The sequence below is a fragment of the Chroicocephalus ridibundus genome, chromosome 9, assembly GCF_963924245.1.
Source record: "Chroicocephalus ridibundus chromosome 9, bChrRid1.1, whole genome shotgun sequence".
Lineage (NCBI taxonomy): Eukaryota > Metazoa > Chordata > Aves > Charadriiformes > Laridae > Chroicocephalus > Chroicocephalus ridibundus.
Window position 1 is genome coordinate 49,601,266 of NC_086292.1, and position 20,673 is coordinate 49,621,938.

The window sequence follows — 20,673 nt, forward strand, 5'->3', positions numbered from 1 at the left end:
GAGACCCTGCCCTGCAGCTGCGAAGTCTGCCTCGTTACCTGCCCCTGTGTTTTGGGCTCTTTGGGCAAGGCTTGTCCCCGTGTGGGACAGGGGAGATTTGGAAAGGCAAGCGCCAAGCAGAGCTATCAGATGCAAATGAAATAATGAGGCCTTCTGAAGGAAGCTGAGCCCGAGGTCTTGTCCGTCAGCACAGCTTGGTTGAAGGACGCAGCTCACAGTTGTTCATCGGCGGAAACTCGTGCGGAGCTCAGCCAGCTCTGCCGGGAGGCTTCCCCAAGCCAGGGAAGACCTGGAAAACCAAAGACGTGGACCTGCTGAAACCGAAGCTCTGGGGACACACCAACAAGCCTGGTGGCTTCAGCCTGGGTGGCGGGGAGAGGCTGCAGGGACATGGCAGACACCCAGCGGTGGCATCGGCGTTGCTGATGATGGGAAGAAGCGCTGGGCGCTCCCCAGCCCCACAGCCACCGCCCGGCTGGGATTGCCCAGGGGCTGGGCAGGGCTGTCCTGCAGGGTTCCTTTTTCCAGGGAAAAGTAAGGAATGGGAGTATTTTAAACAGCCACCTTGGCTGGCCAACCGGGAGATGGGTGATCTGGAGATGGGTGATCTGGAGATGGGTGACCGGCAGCAGCGTCCTGGCAATCAGCAGCAGGATGGTGCTCACAAACACTTTGAGACCCCTCCTGATTGCAGCATTGACGGACAACCCGCGCAAGGAAGGTGTTAGGGCAGCAACCTGTAGCTCATGTTCTGCTGTTGCTTCTGTTTATTCATGGGGATCTCCTGAATGCCTCTCTCAGAGGAGCCAGAGGCTTTTTGCTTCAGATTAGAAATTGGACCTTGTGCCTCCCCTGGTCACCTCCAGACATTTCCAGAGCTGGAGACAGGAAGGAACTGAGCGCTCGTTAATTGGGAAGCAGCAGGCATCTTATGGAGGAGGTTGTTTGTGTCTCTTATTAACAATAACACTTAAAATGCTTCCGCATCTCAAGAAGCAGTTGGGTCACCCTGTCAGAGCACCTGTGTTTTGCAGCTCTCAAATCTTACCCAAGTGCTTCTGTCCTGACCAGATGACCTCAGCTGGAGTATTTTAATCCCCAAAGAGCCAGAGGGGTCATCAGCCCTTCGTCAGGAGCCAGCGAAGTCCGGACAGACCAGGAATAGCTCACAACACCCATCCATGCCTCTTCAGCTACGAATAAGAGATGTTTTTAGTTTCTCTTGTCCTTAAATTCTTAAAACCGCTAGGCCTTGTGCTACAGAGCGAGGTTTCACAAGCACGGCCTCAAGGGTCAGAAAAGCTAAGGCAAGACGGCAAGAGAAGGATTTGAAGAATTTAGCTGTTTTATCTCTTTTTTTGGCTTTTATATGGTGGCTGATGGCTGTCAGCTGCTCAGGGTGCTGAGCTCAGCCAGGAGAACAGCCGCCGGCCGACCGCCATGGGGTGCCGAGCCCCGGTAGCACCACCAAGTGCTCCAGCAGGTGATGGCCACCGCGGGGCTGCCCGTGGGCAGGGGGACATCCCCAGCGGAAAGCAAAGCAGCAGAGAACGGGGGGAGGAAGGCAAAGGGAGAGAAACGAGCTCATTCCTCGTCCACACAGCCGGTACCAAGGCCTGGCATGGCATGCTCTGCTCACCCAGAGCGATCACTTTTGTGAAGAAATTAGGGAAAGCTGTCTCACGCATGTGTCGAAGGGTGAAGAGAGATAGGGAGGACCTGCACGGCCCAAGTCAGAGCTAAGGCGGCCTCCACTCGCCTCCCTGGGACCCTCAGTTGCTGATCTGGATGTAAATATTTAGAAATATCTATATGCTAAAACCAGATCTATCTCTATATGCAACTGCTCTGTAGTGACTAACCCTTACACCCCCATTTAACGTTTGCAGGCGAGCCCCACGATGCGTTTCTGCAGCCCTGCTGCCATCAGGGCAGGGGCGAGACCTCCCGGGTGCGAGCAGCGAGAGGGGAGGCAAACGCTCCCTTCGCCTCAGCTCACACCTCGCTTGCAAGGGCTTCCAGCCCGGTGATCCGGCATGGGGAACACGATTTCAGATCCGTTATGTCCTGCCTGGAACAACAGAAGCTGCTGTAAATCCCTTTGCATGCAACGGGAGCCTATCAGAGGGGCAAAGGGATGACTTTTGGCTCTTTCTAGAGGAACTGGAGATGCGGAATGGCCGGCATCTGTGCCTACGTGGTGGTTTGAGGCTCCCACGGGGCAGGAGCCATCCCTGGGCTGGGGATGCTCCCGCGCTGCCGGGCAGGGTGAGCTGACGGGGACAAAGGGGCCGTGTGAGCGTCCGTCCCGGCTGAGACCCCCACGGCTCCTCGCCTGGTGTGGGGGCTGCTGCGCTCCCTCCTTCCTTTCACACCCCTGCAGACATCCCCTGGATTCCCTCTGAGCCTCTGGCAGAGGTTTTACCCCGGGTGCCTGCACTCCTGCCAGGACACACGGCTTCTCTGCCACGGCGCCGGTGGGGAGGGCCAAAACCCGACGGAAACCACGGCAGCTCAGACCAGACGCTGCCACCCTCGGCTCCCCCGCTTCCCAGCTCGTCCATGGCTCCTCCAGCAAACACCCGGGCAGCTTTCCAAGGACACGAGGCACCAGCCCGGTGGCAGATGGCTCTCCAAGGACACGAGGCACCAGGCTGGTGCCCGAGCGCTGCCCGGGAGCGGGACAGCCCGGCTGGGGACTGGGGAGAGCATCAGAGCGAGAGGAGCAGCGGGAGCCCAGGGCAGGGATGCTCCTCACCCAGCAGACAGTTACGGGTTGTAACATCGCCCTGTGGCTTGCTGGTGCCCTCTGCAGTTCTTTCTCCTTATTGTAAATGTGAAATATTAATAATATGAAGGGACAATTTTATTAGTTGGTGATAGCAAGTGAGGGCAGGTGACACGTGCCTGTCTTCCCAGGTTTGGAGAAACATCGTATGGTCCTCAGGCACCTAAAATCCCGCCCGATACAACCCTCCTTCTCCCGTTCCTCCACTCAGCCGCAGCCGCCGGGCCCTGCTCGCTGCCTGTTTCTCTGCCACCACACAGTAATGGCTTCACCGCGGCGGTGACCCCGAGACCCTGTGGTGGGAGCACAGCAAAGCCTCTGCCCGCCCCGGTCTGCAGGGCAGCAGCAATGGGGACGAACAAGCTCCCAACCCCAGTTTAACAGGGAATTGCTGAAAAGTGCAGCAGCTCTGGAGCTGCTGCAAGATGTAAAAGGCAGAAACGGGCTATTTCAGCAAAGAACGATGAACTTTGTTTTATTTTGCAAAGGAGTTTGCTTTCCATATTGTTTTTTTTTTTAAATCTAATCTAGAATAGAAGCTGTCTTTATGGTCTGGGGGTTTTAAGCAGGCATCTCAGAGGAAGAGCTGAACCCCCGAATCCTGCCGACCCTGCGGCGGCGCACAGGCAGCAGGCACCCAGCGCGTCACCGGGCAGCCCGTCCCAGGCGAGGAGCTGCGTATCTCACGGTCGCAGTATTTCACAAAGCCTCATTGCTCCCAGCAGATATCTTCATTCTGAAAAGAAAACATCAGCCCCCTCGCTGGAAAGCAAGAAACCACGAGTTCCAGGAGCACAGCTGACAGATAATGCGAGCTCGCCCTCGCAGGTTCATTGAACACATCCCCGTGGGGGATTTATCTGCCTGCAGTAACCTCTTCAAAACGGTAAAGTCCCAAAGCAGGACGCGTGCCCCGCCGTGCCGCCGCCGCGATGCACGCTTACCCTCCCCACACACCGCAGGAGCCCCGACGCGCTGCCTGGGCAGTCGCATACACCCCATGCAGGGATGGGGTTTTAATCCCGTGAGAGACAGAAGTGGAAGGAGGTGCCTTAAATCTAGTTCTAAGTTAAAAAACCAAGTTTGCTTTTCCTGAATTGCTTTTTTCTGACACAGATAGAGTCCTTCCAGGTCTGATAGGCACAGGGGCAACCCCTGCCCGCATCCTCTCCCATTCTCTCTGTACGGGGGTTTCTCATTTTGGGCCACTGCAAATTCATGACTTAATCAAATGTTCGCTAAAGCCTTGGTTAGAACAACTCACTGCTCCACCTTCTGCAGCACCAGAAGCTCTTGCCCACGTCCCTTCATTCGGCCTGTCCCCGGTACCTCCCTGCCGGCGACACGAGCACTCTCAGTGACACCAGTCTGTGCTGGCGAGCGGTGAGACCCCGTGGGCACACAGCAAAGCTGTTCCCAAAAATTACATTCTATCATTGAACCGATGTTTTGCCACAGCTCCATTTGCTGGCCTGGTTAGACCTCAGCTATACGGTATTTTGAGAAAACTGCATCTTTTGATCACCTATCAAGCAAAACATAACCCGGAAAAACCCATTTTAGTAATTCGAAATAGACCCAGGCCTCTCAGGAAGTGAAACAAGGTGCAGGGGTCCCGCTTTGCACTTCAGCTGGGTGTCACTAACACCAACAAACTCCCAGGTATAACGCTTCAAAACCCACTGGCGCTCGGAGCTGACGACTCCTCCGGGCCGGAGTCCTGTCCTCCCGCAGAAGTAAAGCTGTTTTTAAAAAAAAAACGGCTCACAAGCTCCGTCCGTGGCTGCGCCCAAGCAGAAGTTAGCGACTGGGACTGAAACACAAGCTGGTTCCCGCTTTTATGCGAAACTCTTGGAAACCAAATCCATCCCTCCAGGAAGCTCTAAGACTTCGAGGATGTCCGAAGCAGCTGAAACCAGCACTGCTGCTGGAGAAATAACGCTTTGAAGTCCCATATTGGCGTTTAAAACTATTTTAGCCACCTCTGGCCCCAGCAGCGTGGGGGCTGGGGGCTACCGAGGGGTTCCAAGTGCCTTCAGAGAGACGGAGAACAGCAAAGTCACCTGCTGCCCTCGGCCTTTTGTGCGCAGATCTCACTCCGCTTCTCTTGTTCCAATCCAGAAGCTGTTTATTTCGATTAAAGGTTATTTGAAACGGGTTGAGAAAGCACGACTTGGAGCATTTTCATACTGGATCAGGAAATGGAATAAGATAACCCTCTTGGGATTAAATTTCTAGAGAAATAAACCGAACCATCGCCATTTCCCTTCCCCAGAAAAGCCTTTTCCTTTTCCCAGGGTATTTCGGGTCTTTCCCATGGTGTTTTGAAGGATACACTTACATTTGAATTGGAAGAGAGCTAGTGTAATTTGAGCAGAAATTACCTCCCGGAGCCTGCTGAATTCTGCGGGGGCCTTTGCTCGAGGTCGGTGGGCGTTAAGCACACAACGGGCACCAGCCGTTCCGCGAGCAAATGGCACGGGCAGAGCCCTCCCTCCCGCACACGGGCCTTCTCCCCTTGAACCCTGGCTCAGCAGCGGCGTCCTGTGGGACGTACCCTTCAAATGGAAGCTGATCTGGCACACAGCTGCCTCTGGACCGTGGCAAAATCGAGTAGGGAGCATGAAAAGCAGTTGCAGCTTTCAGGGCTGCCATCAATCCCTTCCCAGAACCTAACCATGACGGCCTCCGACGCCAAGCGATGCCTTCCTGGCTCTCCATCCGACTCCGAGACTCCATTTCCCTTGCCTGGATCATTTAGGTACTTACGGGACTGGGTAAAACCATTACATTAGAGCTATTTCCCTCCTGCAACTATTTTCCGGGGGCTCAGGGGAAGCGGACAGCCCCAAATTCTACGTTCGTTCCAGTGTAAAGCAGCTGAAAGTGTTGCCTGTTCCCTTCCTTCTGCGAATCCCGCCCAGCAGCGTCTCTCCTTACACAGCAAAGGCGTGAGCACACCCTTGCCTGACATAAGGAACATTGAATCAAAACAAGATTTCTCTTTATTTTTCTCTTCGTGCTTTCTGTGTGGGAGCAGAGCCGTCAGAAACTGCCACAGCTCATGGAAATGTCATGAAAACGCTGTATTGCACTACAAAAATATGAACTTTCTTGCTTTAAAAAAAAATAAATTATCAGGTGGAAAATAAAATCCATTCGGTTTACAGGCCTGCTACAGCAGGACATCATTTCATTTCTCAGTTAATTTTAAATGCCATCTTCATACGATGCTTAGGGAAGTATTTTCATGAAAATCCACCCAGGACAAGAAACGTTCTCATCTAATAAATACCAACCGAAGCAAACAGTTACATTTACATTCCTTGTCCCAGTAACATTTTTAAATAATGCTTTAAAATATCAGAAAGATAAAAAAAGGCTTGCTTAGAGTAACTACTCGAAATTTGTCATCAACCACCAGCACTTTGACGCAAGTGGCTTTGCCAGAGATTTCCTCAAAGCCACCCAAAGAGGAGACTCTCACATCCAAACAGCTCCTACCATCAGAGGCGTTTCGCTTTTATACTTAAAATGTATTTCTGAGTGCAACTGACACCTGCAGCACGCTGAACCAGGCAGAATCGCCCCAAAATTTGGGTGATACAGGTCCAGATCTGTCTTCAAACTTAGTACCCTTGAATACATCTCTTGCTACAACCGCGGAAGAGGGCTTAGGGTTTTCCTTCTCTGCTCGAGTCTGGCACGTGAGACCCGACCTCTCCCATCTCCACCCCAGATACCGGCGTGAAAGGTCAAACCTGGGAGTTTTGGTATGGCAGGAGACACGGGGAAAAAAGGCATGTAAGTGCTATTTTGGGACGTCTGGTGGTAACAAACACGCTTTCTCCAGGGATGAAAGTTTTCTGAGAAAGTTTCTGCTTAAAGGCAAAATAAAAGTAAAACGTGGAATTGGCAGACAGAGAGGGACAGCTCTGAGGGACAACTCCCCAGTCTCCAACGGCAGCTTTAAACCAGTATAACCTGGAATTCTGATACAGAAAGTTATCTTTGCCCCCGCATATTTACATCTTGGACCATTATTAAACAACCCACAAAAAGCAAAGACAAACAGCAAATAATACCAACCTTGAGCTGTGGTCACCCTCACCCTTGCAGGAGCCCGCGTACTCTCAGCCGTCCCCCGCGCCGGCAGCGGGGCAGGAGCTGGGAGACAGCCCTGGGGCTGGCTGTGCCCGGCTCCCCTTCCAGGCAAAAAGATTTGATTTTAAGGAACAGAAAAAGGAAAATTAAAAGAAGGAGGAACACGAGTACAGGAGACGATAAACAGGATCTGAGGGCTGAACACCTCTGGAGAAAGGCTGGGAGTTGGAGTTGCTCAGCCTGAAGAGGAGAATGCTCCGGGGAGACCTTTCCATACGTAAAGGGGGCTTATAAGAAAGATGGAGAGAGATTTTTTTTACCAGAATCTCTTCAGGACCAGGGTAACAGTTTTAAACTAAAAGAGGGGAGATTTAGGTTAGCTACAAGGAAGAAATTCTTGGCTGTGAGGGCGGTGAGCCCCTGGCCCAGGTTGCCCAGAGAAGCTGTGGCTGCCCCATCGCTGGAGGGGCTCAAGGCCATGGCACGTCCCTGCCCATGGCAGGGGGCTGGATCTTCAAAGGTCGCTTCCAACCTAAGCCTTCCGCAATCTTTTCTAAACGCTCCCCCTCGTGGGAGAACACTTCCAAACCATTTCTAGCTCTGCCCATTTCCTTCTCCCCAGAAAACATGAACAGTTAAAGAATCCTTTGCTTTTGTTTCTCTCCTTTTGAAAAGGAAAAAAATAATATGACAGATTGCTTCTACTTAACAGAAGCAAAGTCAGTTTAGATTTCATTTTAAAACGGGAATAGAGACTCTTCTATATGAAGTATTATTCTCTCTTAAACTGAGTCTGTGCAGACTTGCAGACATTGCCTTGAAGCCGTTTTGGATCGACAGCAAGGCTGACAGGGCAAGAAAGAAAAGCAGAAGTTGCAAGGAACAGCACCAGCGCCACGTCGTGGTTTAGCAATTCAAAAATTTTCAGAGGAAGAGTTGTGCTTGAAGTGCTAGGCTGATGACGACAAGTAACTACACCAAACAAATCCTTTCTATTGAACTGAACTGCTAATCGCATTGCCTGAGCTACAATTTGCAATGGCTACCATCTAAGCAGCTTATTAAAGAGTAATCAGTGGGGAATAAAAACATTGCTCTTGTTCCATACTTCTGTTTTAATGGCACAGCACAGCAAAACTGGGAACCTTACCACGGGAAAATATCTCCACCTGCTTTTCATAGAAAATAAAATATTCTACAAAGTAGTTACCAATTAATGATTTTTCCCAGCTGAAAAAAACCTCCCAACCAACCAACAGAAACCCAACCGAAAACCTTGCAAAATGCATCTTTCAGGATACTCCATGATAGACCGTTCCAGCAGGAGTCTAAACACAGAGAATTTAGGTTTTGCCCAAAGGAGGATTTAAAAATAAACCTGGTTCATGGGTTCTTTACTTATTTTGGAAACGGTACCAAGTTTTTAGTTTCCCATGCAAACATCAAATAGCTAATTCCCTTCACGTTCTGCTGAACACCTGCGGTAGTGACACAGCAGTGTCCCACATGCAAGCTCACATCTAATTACACTTTAGAAGCATCTGTAGAAAGTGCTGCTTAAGGACATACGTTCTTCCTTCAAGCTAAATTCAGGGTGAGCTTGGAGGGCAGAAAGCCTTTGGAAATCTAAGTAAAATTTAATTGAAGCTGAGTAACTGGAGCTAAGAAGGTAATTTTCCACACAGGCACTAGAACTGACAGTTCTGCAGATGTGCAGTAACTTATAGGAAAAGGGGATTGTTCTTCCCCCCCCCCCCTTTTTTTTTTTTAAAGACAACTTTGGCATTGGAAGCAGGGAGATGACGAGCTCTTGTTGGCACAGCTGTGACAAGTGTCAGTACACTGTTTTACAAAGGGAAAGATTTCCCCCGCTGTTTATAACACAAGGCCTAGCCGCAGTCCGCTCAACCGTTGCATGCCTTCAGGAAAGCTTTACGTGGCTTATTATTAAAATGGTTACAAATCCCTGAAATCTCAACAGATGTTTGCACTGAACTCCAAGGATTTCTCCCCGTTTAACCAAACACAAGCCCACTAGAGCAATCACTATTTCACGGAGGAACGGCTCCCTCAGTCTCTCCTGAGCCACTGCGGGGGATAACTAGGCATTGACCAGATAACACAAACGGTGTGTCAGGTGCCATGGGACATGAGGGGTGGCAGCAGCCTCTCCCCCCCACATACATTAACCACTGGGGCCCTCCCTGGGAGGCGGCCAGCTGAGACAGAAATATCTGCCTAGTTCTTCAGGGAAAGGTAAATCCACAGTCAAATCCCCAGCTGCAATGGAAAGGAAGCCTAGGGAACCTCTCCAGCGAGCACACGTGTGGAGCTGGCAACGTCACGGACACCCCAGACAGGATTCTCTGGGTGAGGGAGCAGCAACAGAGACAGGACAGCGGGAACCACAGTGATGAAGGGCTGCGGGAGCCTCTCACCCTCCACACTGCAGGTGAGCCCCAAGAAAAAGCAGCATCAAACTGGCAAGATCTTGTCCATAGGAAAATTTCACCCCAGGATAATTATAAAGGAAAACCTGCAGAATCAGAAACACATACTTACAGAGAAAAAAAGCAAACATTTAGCAGGAATAGTGTCCCAGTAAGAATATAGCTTGTTCTAGTCCAGTCTCTTTGCTCCTAATTCTTTTTCTGAATTTATTTCAGCTTTAATGTGTTTATCAACAATGAAGTTGAATTAAATGTGTCCTTCTCTAACAGAAATATAAACCTAAGCTTAAAAGGAAGAAAAAACAATGAAAATTTCTGAACTCAGAAAGCAGCATTTCAGTATAAGAATCTGTTTTATTTTTACAGTGCAGTGATTGAAATAATGTAGAAATTTAACTTGCAAAACTGAATTTATATCACAATGTCTATCAGAAGGCAATACATATGGGTTGTTTTGGTTTTAATCATAAAATATTTCTCTGGACACCAGAAATTACAAACTCTTAACACTATACACTTCACGTTATTTTAGAGACTAATTCATCATAATTTAAATCTATCTTATAAACAATTTCTCTTAAAAAACATGTGGAAGATAAAAAGAACTCAAGTATTAAACTCAAGGCCTTGATTATTATTATTTTCTTTTTTCTTTTAAACAAAAATAGTTTAAGAAATGTATCAAATACTCTGTGGGTATTATAGCTACTAGTCAGGCTCTGTAACGCACTGTTCCACGATTTCCCGCAAGTTTGGATTCTCCATCGCAGCTGCTACTCTCTCTTTGTCATTGATTTGTTTGTTGACTGCAAAACATGACACGAAAGGTAACGTCAGAAGCAGTTTCCAGTGGCACGTTACACCTACCGCATCAGCAACGTGACAAATGCTCGCTATCATACTGCGGTGATGATTTTCCAAAGCTAGTGAACGGCCAGCTCAAAGACTGAGAAAATGCTGCTGTAGAGTAACAGGACATCATGCCAGCTTTTTTTAATCAGAAATCAAGCATTTTTGTTACTTTTCTAGCTTAGGAAAAGAATGTAAGGTGCTCTAATCACGTGTCTCAAAATCAAATGTGAAATTCGTGACAAATTAGTAGTCCTAGTTCTCCAGGTTCAATTTCTAGTCATTTCATCAAAAAAACTGATTTTCCCCACACAAAGGTATCTAATGCTTAAGGACAAAAAAGCCGGGGACAAAGGCTTTAACAGCTGTTTAAGACAGTGATTGGCTATACCTTTGAAAGAACTTCAATGTCCTGAAACTTCTATTTTAAACATTGACTGAGAAACTTATGTTTTTGTAATGATGATGTTAAGATAGCGAGATCAACCAGTCGGGAAGTTCTTCATGTTAATTATCCAGCAGCACAGTAGCAACGTCTTTTGTTATAAACCCAACTCAACACCCGCAAGAGCTGTGGGGTTGGTTTGTTTAAAAAAGGACCAACCCAACAAGAAGCAGCACACGTTCACAGTACCAATACAGCTCTTCAAACAGCCCCAACTACCAGGTTCATTTTAAAGCTTTAACAGTGTATTCATTTCCGAAAAGGACATCTCGAAAGAACACAAACACACAGGCTAAAGCCGCACTCACTCGTTCATAAGCTCTACTTACTGTCTTCTTCAGTGGAATGTGTACCTTCAGATATGTAGATTTCCAGCTAGAGGAGAGATCGATAATGTTAGATGCATACCTTAACACTTAAATGTACACATTACCGGAAGAACAAAAATTGTACAATACACATACAATGCATGTAATTCATACTTTTAAAAATGTTCACAGACAATGAAAGGGGATCAATGACAAGAGCTGATCTTAGACGTCACTGCAACACAACCGCAAGACCATCTCCTCCCCCAGTTCAGAGAGGCCCCAATAATCGGTCTTCAAAATTGTGGAGGCACTCATTCCTCAGTCAGATCAACTGCTCTGGTGAAAAAGTCATTGCAGTTAGGCTACTGGAAAAAGAGTGGAGAACTGGCACTACTTTCCCAACAAGTTCTCTGCAGGCCACAAATGAGGAACAATTTGTTTAAAAGCCACCAGAATTGCACGTGTCACTTTCACAAGCTGAGCACTCTCGAAAAAACACATCCTTGGGAAGAGATTCCTAATCAGTTTTGTTCAATGATGAGAAACACAAATATTCTGTTTGAAAATGGTAGTGTAATGCAGTATCTATTTCCTGCATAGGAACAGATTAAAAGACTAGAATCAGGCCTAAATGACCTTGCTGCATTTAACAGGCCTGGAAAACAACAAAACCCACTCACACGCTAAACTGCAAGGAGATCTCATAAAACTGATGTACCGAAGGAAAACCAAGTAAACAAATCCTACGCCTTTCATCTTATCTCCCTGAAGCTGAACCCATTCGTTACCACGTGTCCAGCATAACAAATCTCTGTCTACCTAATTTTCTACAAATGCAAGTCTCACTTTACACTGTTTAATTGGAAAGATGAAGCTAACAACTGTAAAAACAACACAACAAAAAATCAATACCAGAAATCCTAAGCTAATGAATATATACTTTAAATTATTTCAGGCAGATTTCTAAAGGTCTATAAAGACTATGTTTGTCATTAAGGGTCCACTCTTAGTTCCTGCTAAGACCCAAACGGCTTTCTTTAAGGATATATTAACCCCCCGTTTCCTATTTAGTTTCTTACACTCCAGCAGCACGGTGAGGGCTGGCCCCTGTTAGGAACAGTATATTGACCGGGGTCAGGCCCGTATGCCGTCTATACAACAGCTCCTAAGACATGGGTCATGAAGAGATTCCCTCAATGCAGTTTCAGTTTTGAATTCTGCAGTTTTTCTAAACGCTAATGAACCTGAAGTTTTTACTTCCTAGATGATGCCTACGTAAAGCCGTGGAACTCCCCTTAATGGTTTCTGACTGCCAACAGAGTAGTTCTCTTACTTTCAGCGCTCACTCACAGAGGGTTGGTCCACTGGAGAGAACTCTCAGATATTCCAGATGGTACAGCAGAGTCAGTAACTATTAATATTTATATTCGTGATGCTTAGATATATTGAAATATTGCAGAAGGCCGAATTCATTTTCCCCAAGGCAAGAGTATGACTGATTCTTTGTAACGCTGGATTTGGAAACACCCTCTTTTCCACCAAGCAAGAACCAGAACGACAGCTGGTGAGGAAATTCCTTGAAACACACTGTATTTCAGAAGTGCAGCAACAAACCGTCTTTTGTAAAGGAAAGGAAGAACCACAGTTATTCACAGATCCCTTCAGGTGCTACACTGTACTGCAACATTCACTCCCTCCCCAGGCAAGTGACAAGCTTTAAAAAGACCCCATCCTTAATCACAGCTTGCACATTACTTGATCCTGCAGCATACGCTCTTATAAAGAGACCCTGGCATATATTCATGCAGTTTAAAGCAAGTTCCAGAGCAGACACTTTACCTTATGTCTAAAAGGCAAACATCTCTGAAGTTTTATTCTTAAACAAAGGCCTGTTCAAACAAAAAAGATAAGAGATTTTCTTGTAAAATTCAAGGTTTGGGGTACATTTTCAGAAAATCCATATTTAACAATCAACAAACACCAGTATAATGGAAAACCTTCTCCTTTTGTATTCTGAGCAGCACACGCCACAGAGGAGATTAAATAACTTGTGGTTTGACCCTTCAGATGTAGCTTCTCAGTTAAGCTCATACCTGCCTTACAAGTTTAGGAGGTCTCTGGTCTCTAAACACCTCCTAGAAACACTAAATACAGCCTAATTCCTCCATTTCCAGCTTTCCTCTATATTTCTGATAGAGCTTCCCGGCTGTCATTGTGGCTGCATCCGTACATTTGTTAAAAAAAATTCAACATAAATTGCTTGAAGACCACAAGCCTGCAATGACTTGGGGGCAACTGAAGCTCTTAACTTCACTTTTTACTGTCTAAGGTACGGACTGAGCAGGAGTGCTGTGGTTCGTCTTTGGGAACCAGACCCAAGTTTGGGGACACCCCCACTACTCATCCATTACAGCTTCCCCACAAGGCCCACCTTTGCCATGAGCTACACAAAGCCATCCCGCAGCCCCAGTTTGCCCTCAGGCTGAGCCAGGGGCAACAGCAATAGAAAATATTCCCCAAAAGAACTACCAGCTTAGAGCACTCTGTACAGGTAAGGAAGTTTGGGAAAAAAACCCCTGTTTACTGCCTACATTCTTACATATACTACCCAACTATTTAAACCAGTTACCATAACCCCTTCCTGGAACAGCACGAGGAACTGTGCTTCAGACGTCACATAATACCGATAAGGACTGCACAATCAAACAGACATCAAAGACCTGTCCGACATTTAAGTTCTGAGAACACGATTAGCACGAAGTTCAAGATTTGACATGTATATCATTGATCCTCAGGTCTGAGCCTTAACCCACTGACATTCCTAACAGGGTCAAACTATAGCATGCCAAACAGTAATAATTTATTTAATGTTTTACTATCTATACTTCACTTTCTACATAAAGCTGCAGAGGTTTATCTGGGCATAAATACACGTACTTCTTCACTAAATACCTATTTTCCCTTACATCTTTGAAACAGACTGAGAAATCTTAGTATCGATATATAATGAAAAGAGTTGCTAACCTTGGTACGCTTACACAAAACATTTCAGAAATCTCAGACATGATTTTTCATATGTGATCTCGCCACAAATAATAAAGAAGAAGAAAAGCAAAATAAGCCAGCGTAGATTCTAATTCAACTTAGTTGCTTTCAAACTCATAACAGTCTGGAATTTTTTTTTGTATTCTTGGATTGCACGTGGGGTTTTTTGTACATGTGCGGGAATGGAGAACAGCCCATAAGGTAAGGGAAAGATATGGGAAATAATCATAAAGTTTTAACACTTTTTTAAATTTAAGGGCTGACAAATTTTCAATTTAACATTACTAAAATAATTTGGAGAACATAAAGAAGGAATTCTGTACCACTTCCCAGCAGATTTTTGAGAGCTTCTCTTTGAAGAGTTTCCCTAACTTGATAAAAACAGTTGGATGTTTTTCTTTGTTTGCATTGCTAGTAGGGTTCTCAAGATGAAATTCCTGGTCAAAGTACCAGCAAAGCAATACTGAATTTTAACAAAGACTGAGCTTATTCAGACAACCTAATTAACTTTACGTTCATTGTTACAGATTTAATGAAACAGAAATCTTACCAATGAGAGTAGCCAAAGAGCAATGAGGTACTGTTGGTGTAAACCTGATGATAACCAGATATTCATCTTCACCTATCTCTTGCACTTCAACACAGCTTTCCGTTACCACTTCCAGTTCTTCTAAAGTATTAGGTTTCTCCGGGTCCCGGATAGTACGGATTATATCTAAAGTAGAAGACAAGTGACTATCAATAAAGTAGCTTTCCTGAATTTAATAAAAGGTACTTTTATTAGAAACCATCTTCCCAGCATTGTTTGTTTTGCTTCTCTTCAGAAAAGACAGAGCTGTAAAGATCAACTAAGTTTAATATACCCATACAGAAAATGAAAAGCAGCATTACCTTTGTAGAAGCAATGTGTTCTGGAATAGCTTAAGGAGGTTTCATCATACCATGAAATAGAATTACATTTATTGTTGCTTTTCCATAGAGAAAAGGTTTTAAAGTAATATTCAAAAGCTACGATTTTTGATTATAGGACACTGAAAAATAACGCACAAGAGAGTATATGAATTCAGTAAATTTCCTAAAGGCCTGAAAAAAGAAGTCTCTGTATTTCCAGGTGTTTGCTGAGCAACGTAGCACAGAAGGCAATGAGATCTCTAGGCTATTCATATCTGTGCCATGTACATGGCATAACTCGAAGAGACACCGATTTTGACAGTGAAATCCAAACTGAGGAAGTTCCCAGCTGTCACCTCGCACTCACTTCTGCCTTGTACGGCGTTGTTTCCCCCTTGGAAGTTCAGGTACGAACATTTCTGGTATAAAAGAAGTTAACTACAGGGATACAGGTTAAGATCAGTTTAAAAAACAGGTGACAAAAAAGAAAGGGAAGATATCTTTAGCTAACTGTAGTGATTTTCTTTTTAGCATAGCCCTACCAACAGCTCTGCTACAATCGCTAACTGTATTGCAAAAGCCAATGTGACACCGGCCTCCAGGACTGCAAATTACTTCAGTCTATCTTCAGGTACAGACAGACCCTCCCAGCTCTTCACTTGGGAGCTGCAAAGCTGCTCTCAGTACATTCCTGCCATGAAGCTGCCAGGCTCAGCCTCTCAGCAGGGATCGCAGGCGCAGCACAACATGGCACTAATATTGCTATATTATTTCCAGGCAGGAAGGAAGCAGGCAGCCAGCAGGCAGGAACGGTAGTTCATGTCTGTCTGGACTCCATCCGTGCAGGCATACCCTAAAGTCTCTGACCTGGGAGGGAGGAAAAGACTTATATCTGTACAGTTGTACAAGCTTTCACTCCTGGTGCTCACCTCACCTTCTCAGAGCCTCTTATCTTCCTGCAAGGGCTACTCATATTGCTCTCAAAACCTAGGTAATCCTTTCAGCAGGGCTGGGAAACACTTGCTGTCCAAAGTAAGTTGTCATCACTCATACCAGAAAAGAAAAATTGGGATGAATGAGAGAACTGAGCCCTGTTCCCTAATTTCCAGGGAAGCAGGCAGTTGCTTGAATCATCCTGAAGCTCCTAGCCTTTCTCTAACTACATCATAAGGATGTGATGCTGCTGAATTACAAGCCTAGAAGACACAGTAGATGCCACAAGGCTTTGTTCTTGTGTTCCCAAAGAACTGATAACTGTCTGCTCAATTACCTTAAGGACCATGATGGTAACAAGCAAACAAAATGTCTAGCTTTATTAGAATGTCTTCCAGCAAACAGATTAAAAGTCTCATTTGTCAGACTGCTAAAAAGTAGTTTCACCTTTTTTCCATTGTTCTGTCTCTAGTATCACTTTTTGCTTACAGCCTTAGACAACTACAGAAGTCCAGCCAAACAAACTTTCTGTTTTCATTGAGATCAAAACAGGAAGACTACTTAAATAAAAAGGTTTTGATCCTGCAACATCTAATTCCACTTGATTTTAAGCAGGAGTATTCTCACTGAAATGACTTTGGCGTTTCATCCATAAGAACAGAATAGTTCAGCTGAAGGGACCTGCAACAACCACCTAGTCCAACTGAAATTACTTCATATATACATACAACAGAAGTATCTTCACATACACATTTCCTTGTAATTTCTGATATATTTCTTCCTCTATTTTTAAACTTTATCCTCTTTCTATGTGAAAAGGCCCACATAAAGAAGAAATCGATTACTTCACCAAGCAGGAACACTAAAGTTGATTTAGTTCAGTAGTACTTCATGGATGTCTCTGGTCTTTTAAATCTAAGTTTTACATAGACAGATGCTTTAGTTCTGCAAAGATCATGCACAAGCATAACCCTATGGATGAACTGAAATCAACAGGACCACTTTGTTATTACTTAGAACCACTGATGTTTTAAAGTACCTATATTTAAACATCACTCAAGTTTTAAAATTTAGTTTGTTTGACATTGTTTCTTCTTTTACCTCAAACCAGGACATCTTCTTAGATAAAACTGTGTACGGTGCTACACAAAATCTTCACCCTACTCTGAACTACCTACAAAATAACAGTGCCTTGAGGCCTGACAAAGTTTTTGGAATCCTCTAATATCCTACATGCAGCACTTCCAGAGGTGAAATCTCTCCATATTTTACAAAAACCCCAGTCATTCAGTAACAGAAATCTCCATTCTGCTGGACTATCTGGCTGACCTTTCTGGAATGACTTGCCTTTCCAGGTGTGTGTGGCTCCTCTTCTGTCTAAGGTGATGAAACATTAAGGTAACTGCCCCCAGCGCAGGGGCTGAGCGAGCCCAGCAGCAGCGCAGCCCGTTCCCACACGCCTGGGAGCTGGGAAGCCACAGCATCACCCACCAGTCATGCGGTGCATTAAGACAGTTGTCTCCGCGCACTCCTCACTCAGGATCCTAACGGTGACCAAGGCACATGCTCCATCCCAAGGTCGAAGCATCCAGACACGGCCTGAGGCCGGCGGTGTGGCTGGGGAAAGCCAGAGAGCCCCCAAGGCCTCACCCTTACCTGGACACTTCTCCGGCACCCCGAGGGTGACCCGTCCACGGCCCGCCTCCCTAACAGCGATTCCAATTCCCAAGTAAATCAAATATACCAAATATACCCCCATCCTGCCCCACACCAAGAGCAACCACCTTCACTCCAGTCCCCCCCGGGGCCCCGCAGGAGCACTCCCCACACGCTCAACCCCAGGACACGGCTCTCGGCCCCCCACAAGGGCTGGGCAGGGCTTGGCCTCCCCCACCTCACCCCCACCAAGGGCACAGCACCAACGACCCCTGGGACCCTCACAGACCTACGGCCCCTCACAGACTCCCGCCCCACGGCCCGTCAAGGACCCCCGGCCTCTCACAGACCCCCGTCCCCTCACAACCTCGCCCCACCGCCCCTCGCAGTCCCCTCACGCCCCACAGCCCCTCACGCCAGGCCTCCCCGAGAGAGGCGACCCTTGAACCCTCCACCAGCCCCACGACAGTCACCGTAAACCTCGAGCGCCTTGTCCTGCTCCATGGCCTGGCTCCGGGGAGCATGGCAGCCCCTACGCAGCCCGGAGTACCACAGCACTCTGCTCAGCGTGTGCGACAGCAGCCCCAACACAAGCGACATCCTCCCGCTCCGCCATGGGAGAGCGCGAAACGGACCCTCCCGGCCACCGTCCGCCGCCGCCAGAGGGAACTTCTTCGGGGGCGCGGCCAGGGCGGGGTCAAAGCTGTCGAAGTCGCGCCCAGAGGCGGGGACGGGCCGTTGAGTCCCGCGGGACGTGTTTAACCCGTGCTGCCGCGCGGATTCGCAGGAGTTTCACCGTGCTGCTCGGGGTGGCTGAGCCACCGCAGGTAGCCCGGTAGCCCACGGGGGCTCAGCCACCCCGAGCAGCGCTGTCGGCATAAAGGCCCCCCGGAGGCCTACCTTGGTCTGACGGAGACTACAACTCACAGCTCGCCTTGCCGGCCCGCGGTGCCTGCTGGGAGTTGTAGTCGCGTCGCGGGACTGGTCAGCGCTGTCAGCTGACCGGAAGGAAGGGCTGGCCCCCCCGTCCAAGATGGCGGCGGGCCGGGGTGCGGGTGGCGGCTCTCTCTGAGGAGGATGGAGGGGGCGAAGCGGGAGCTGCGCGTACTGCTGGCGCCCCTCTGGGGGCAGACGCAGGGCTCCCTGCGGGACGCGGCCCGGGTCCGGCTGAGCAGGGGCCAAGACGCTCTGGGCAGCCTCCTGGTCCCTGGTGGGATCTACCTGGAGTCTCTTGTGCCGGGCGGAGGCGGCCGGGCCCGGGGCAGCGTCCTCCCGGGAGACTGGGCTGAGTAAGTGGCAGGGGGCGAGCAGGGGAACGGGGGGCCGGGAGGGGGCCCCCCCCCGGCGTCGTTGTGCTCTGGTGAGAGGCGCCGGGCGGGCCCCGGGGGCTGAGGGCCCTGAAAGCTGCAGGAGACAGGGGGGACTTTAAAACTCAACTCTGCCGCGAAATGGGATGCTCTTCACTTAAAATCCCGTTGCTGGAGGGGATGTTGATTTATATCTACTCATTTGTTTAGTTGTGGGTGCATTCATTGCAGTAGATCAAAAAACAAGAAGAAGAAAATTCATCTGGTTTTGTTGAGTTGCTGGCTTAAAATTTCATAGTGCCCTGACTGCTTGACTTCCTTGTCTGCTGGTGAGGGGCAAGCTCTTGTGACATTAAGCGATCACAAGATGTTTTTACTTCACTTTAGTAGCTTTTAATGCTGAGTCAAAACCAGTGTCACATTGCAGTTCCCAACATCTGCAGTGTCAAGCAGCACCAGCACTGTTACGGTGCTCTAGTCTCGTGTTTCACTCTGCACCATCCTAAGTTGCCTTCTCGCTGTTTCGTCTCTGCCTGCTCCCCTCCATAGAGAGCGGGTGTGGGGGCAGACACCTGAAGAGTTTCTCAGCCTGAGCAATGGAGAGGCAAAACATATGGAAATGGGCAATATGCTCTGCTTCTTCCTAGCTGGCAGTGCTGGTGTTCCTCCTAGAAGTCTTGAAGCAGAGCAGCACTCATGGCATGTGTTACAGATGATTAAAGGAAACACCCAAGGATAGAAAAACACTGTGTTCTTGAGAGGAAGAGACGCAGGGATTCCTCAAGCGCTGTCTTGTGTTGCAGTCTCTGCTAGGGATGAAATATGTTCTGGTATTGGGAGGGAGGGGGCGGTGGCAGCATCTTTACAGCAAAAGATGAAAATTATACTGTCCATCGTTAGCACACTTCCAGAACTGTTCAGCATATGCCATGTGGAAAGAGACTAAGGTCAATAAACATACTGAATGTTGTATCTTCAGCTTCATGTGGGAGAATACAGAAGATGATCTACAAGCAGACAAGACAAAAATACTGGCTCTTAGTAAAAGTCATGAACTCTTTGTCTATGAATTCACTGTAGAAGATGGAAAATACAACCCAATTTCCCTGCACAGTTGTAAGGAAGATACACTTAAAAAGCTCCTTGAAGCTAAAAACATTAGTGAGTAAATTTCAATGTGTATTCCATATTTGAAATTATTATAGGTCTAATTCTGCTTCAGCTGGTGAAACAAATTGACTGAATGCTAGGGAAGCGTCAGATACTTTCACGGTGATTTAAGGTGATCAGCAGCAGTATTAATGAACTTGCAAAATAAAAGAGACATTTCTGTATTCAAAGATGACATTGTTAGAGGGAGTTAAACTGTTGTAGAGTAAGGTGTTTGGATGACACAAAGTTAAAAATAAACTCTAATAAAACATATTAATGCAACCCTGCTATCTCAAAATTTCCCTTTAATTGGAGCTGATGGGGAGAAAACAGAGATAGGGCTTCTCACTAATCCTACGAGGACTAATTGTGTGTTTGAGTTCCATGATTAGCAAACACAGCATGCAGTTAGAATGCAGAGTCTTTGCAGGACCTAGGCCTTTGATGTTTTACATGTTTTTAAACAGTCTCCCTTGCTAAAGTATCTTTATTTCCAAAGATTGTAGTTTTCAATGCTGACTGAAATATTATTTTGTGATGAGTTTTTTGTGTTCTTCATAGCATTGTCCACTTGAAAGGCCTGCATTGTTTTAGGAAGCTGTTCTAAAACTAGTGCTTCTGACGCAGAAAGTGAGATTTAAAACCAATCCCAACTTTTATTAAGATGGTAGGCGATGAATTTGAGCTGTGATTTTTCTGGAGATATTTTTACAAATCAAAAGATCCAGATTGCTATAATCCT

The 20,673-nt window shown here is 47.1% G+C and overlaps 2 protein-coding genes across 3 annotated transcripts in view; one reads left to right on the forward strand and one right to left on the reverse strand.

The window, feature by feature from the left end:
• Nucleotides 1–9,615: 9,615 nt before the first annotated feature.
• Nucleotides 9,616–18,376, reverse strand: CIAO2A (cytosolic iron-sulfur assembly component 2A). 2 transcript variants are annotated; one of them, XM_063346972.1, is made up of 5 exons: nt 17,946–18,376; nt 14,543–14,707; nt 12,787–12,836; nt 10,966–11,011; nt 9,632–10,148 (listed from the first exon to the last, which is right to left on the reverse strand). In XM_063346972.1, exons 1-5 carry the CDS (start codon nt 18,070–18,072, stop codon nt 10,051–10,053), a joined length of 486 nt encoding a protein of 161 aa, XP_063203042.1. In that variant the 5' UTR covers nt 18,073–18,376; the 3' UTR covers nt 9,632–10,050. The 2 variants fall into 2 exon arrangements, with proteins under 2 accessions (XP_063203043.1, XP_063203042.1); XM_063346973.1 differs by lacking the exon at nt 12,787–12,836 and having other exon boundaries at nt 9,616–10,148; nt 17,946–18,375.
• Nucleotides 18,377–18,490: 114 nt separating this feature from the next.
• The window catches only part of SPG11 (SPG11 vesicle trafficking associated, spatacsin), a 33,895-nt gene continuing 31,712 nt past the window's right edge, over nt 18,491–20,673 (forward strand). Inside the window, exons 1-2 of the mRNA XM_063347048.1 lie at nt 18,491–18,761; nt 19,759–19,940. Of these exons, the coding sequence (XP_063203118.1) occupies nt 18,550–18,761; nt 19,759–19,940 (394 nt within the window). The 5' untranslated portion in view covers nt 18,491–18,549. The remainder of the gene's footprint in view (nt 18,762–19,758; nt 19,941–20,673) is intronic.

What these genes read in the sequence shown, in the direction of transcription:
- CIAO2A (XM_063346972.1), bottom strand. Translation starts at nt 18,072, where the DNA reads ATGTCGCTTGTGTTGGGGCTGCTGTCGCACACGCTGAGCAGAGTGCTG. An exon ending in CAAGGCGCTCGAGGTTTACG is followed by an intron (nt 14,708 to 17,945) that starts GTGACTGTCGTG and finishes CTTCTACTTTAG; the next exon opens with ATATAATCCGTACTATCCGG. An exon ending in CTCTTTGGCTACTCTCATTG is followed by an intron (nt 12,837 to 14,542) that starts GTAAGATTTCTG and finishes TTGTTTGAACAG; the next exon opens with GCCTTTGTTTAAGAATAAAA.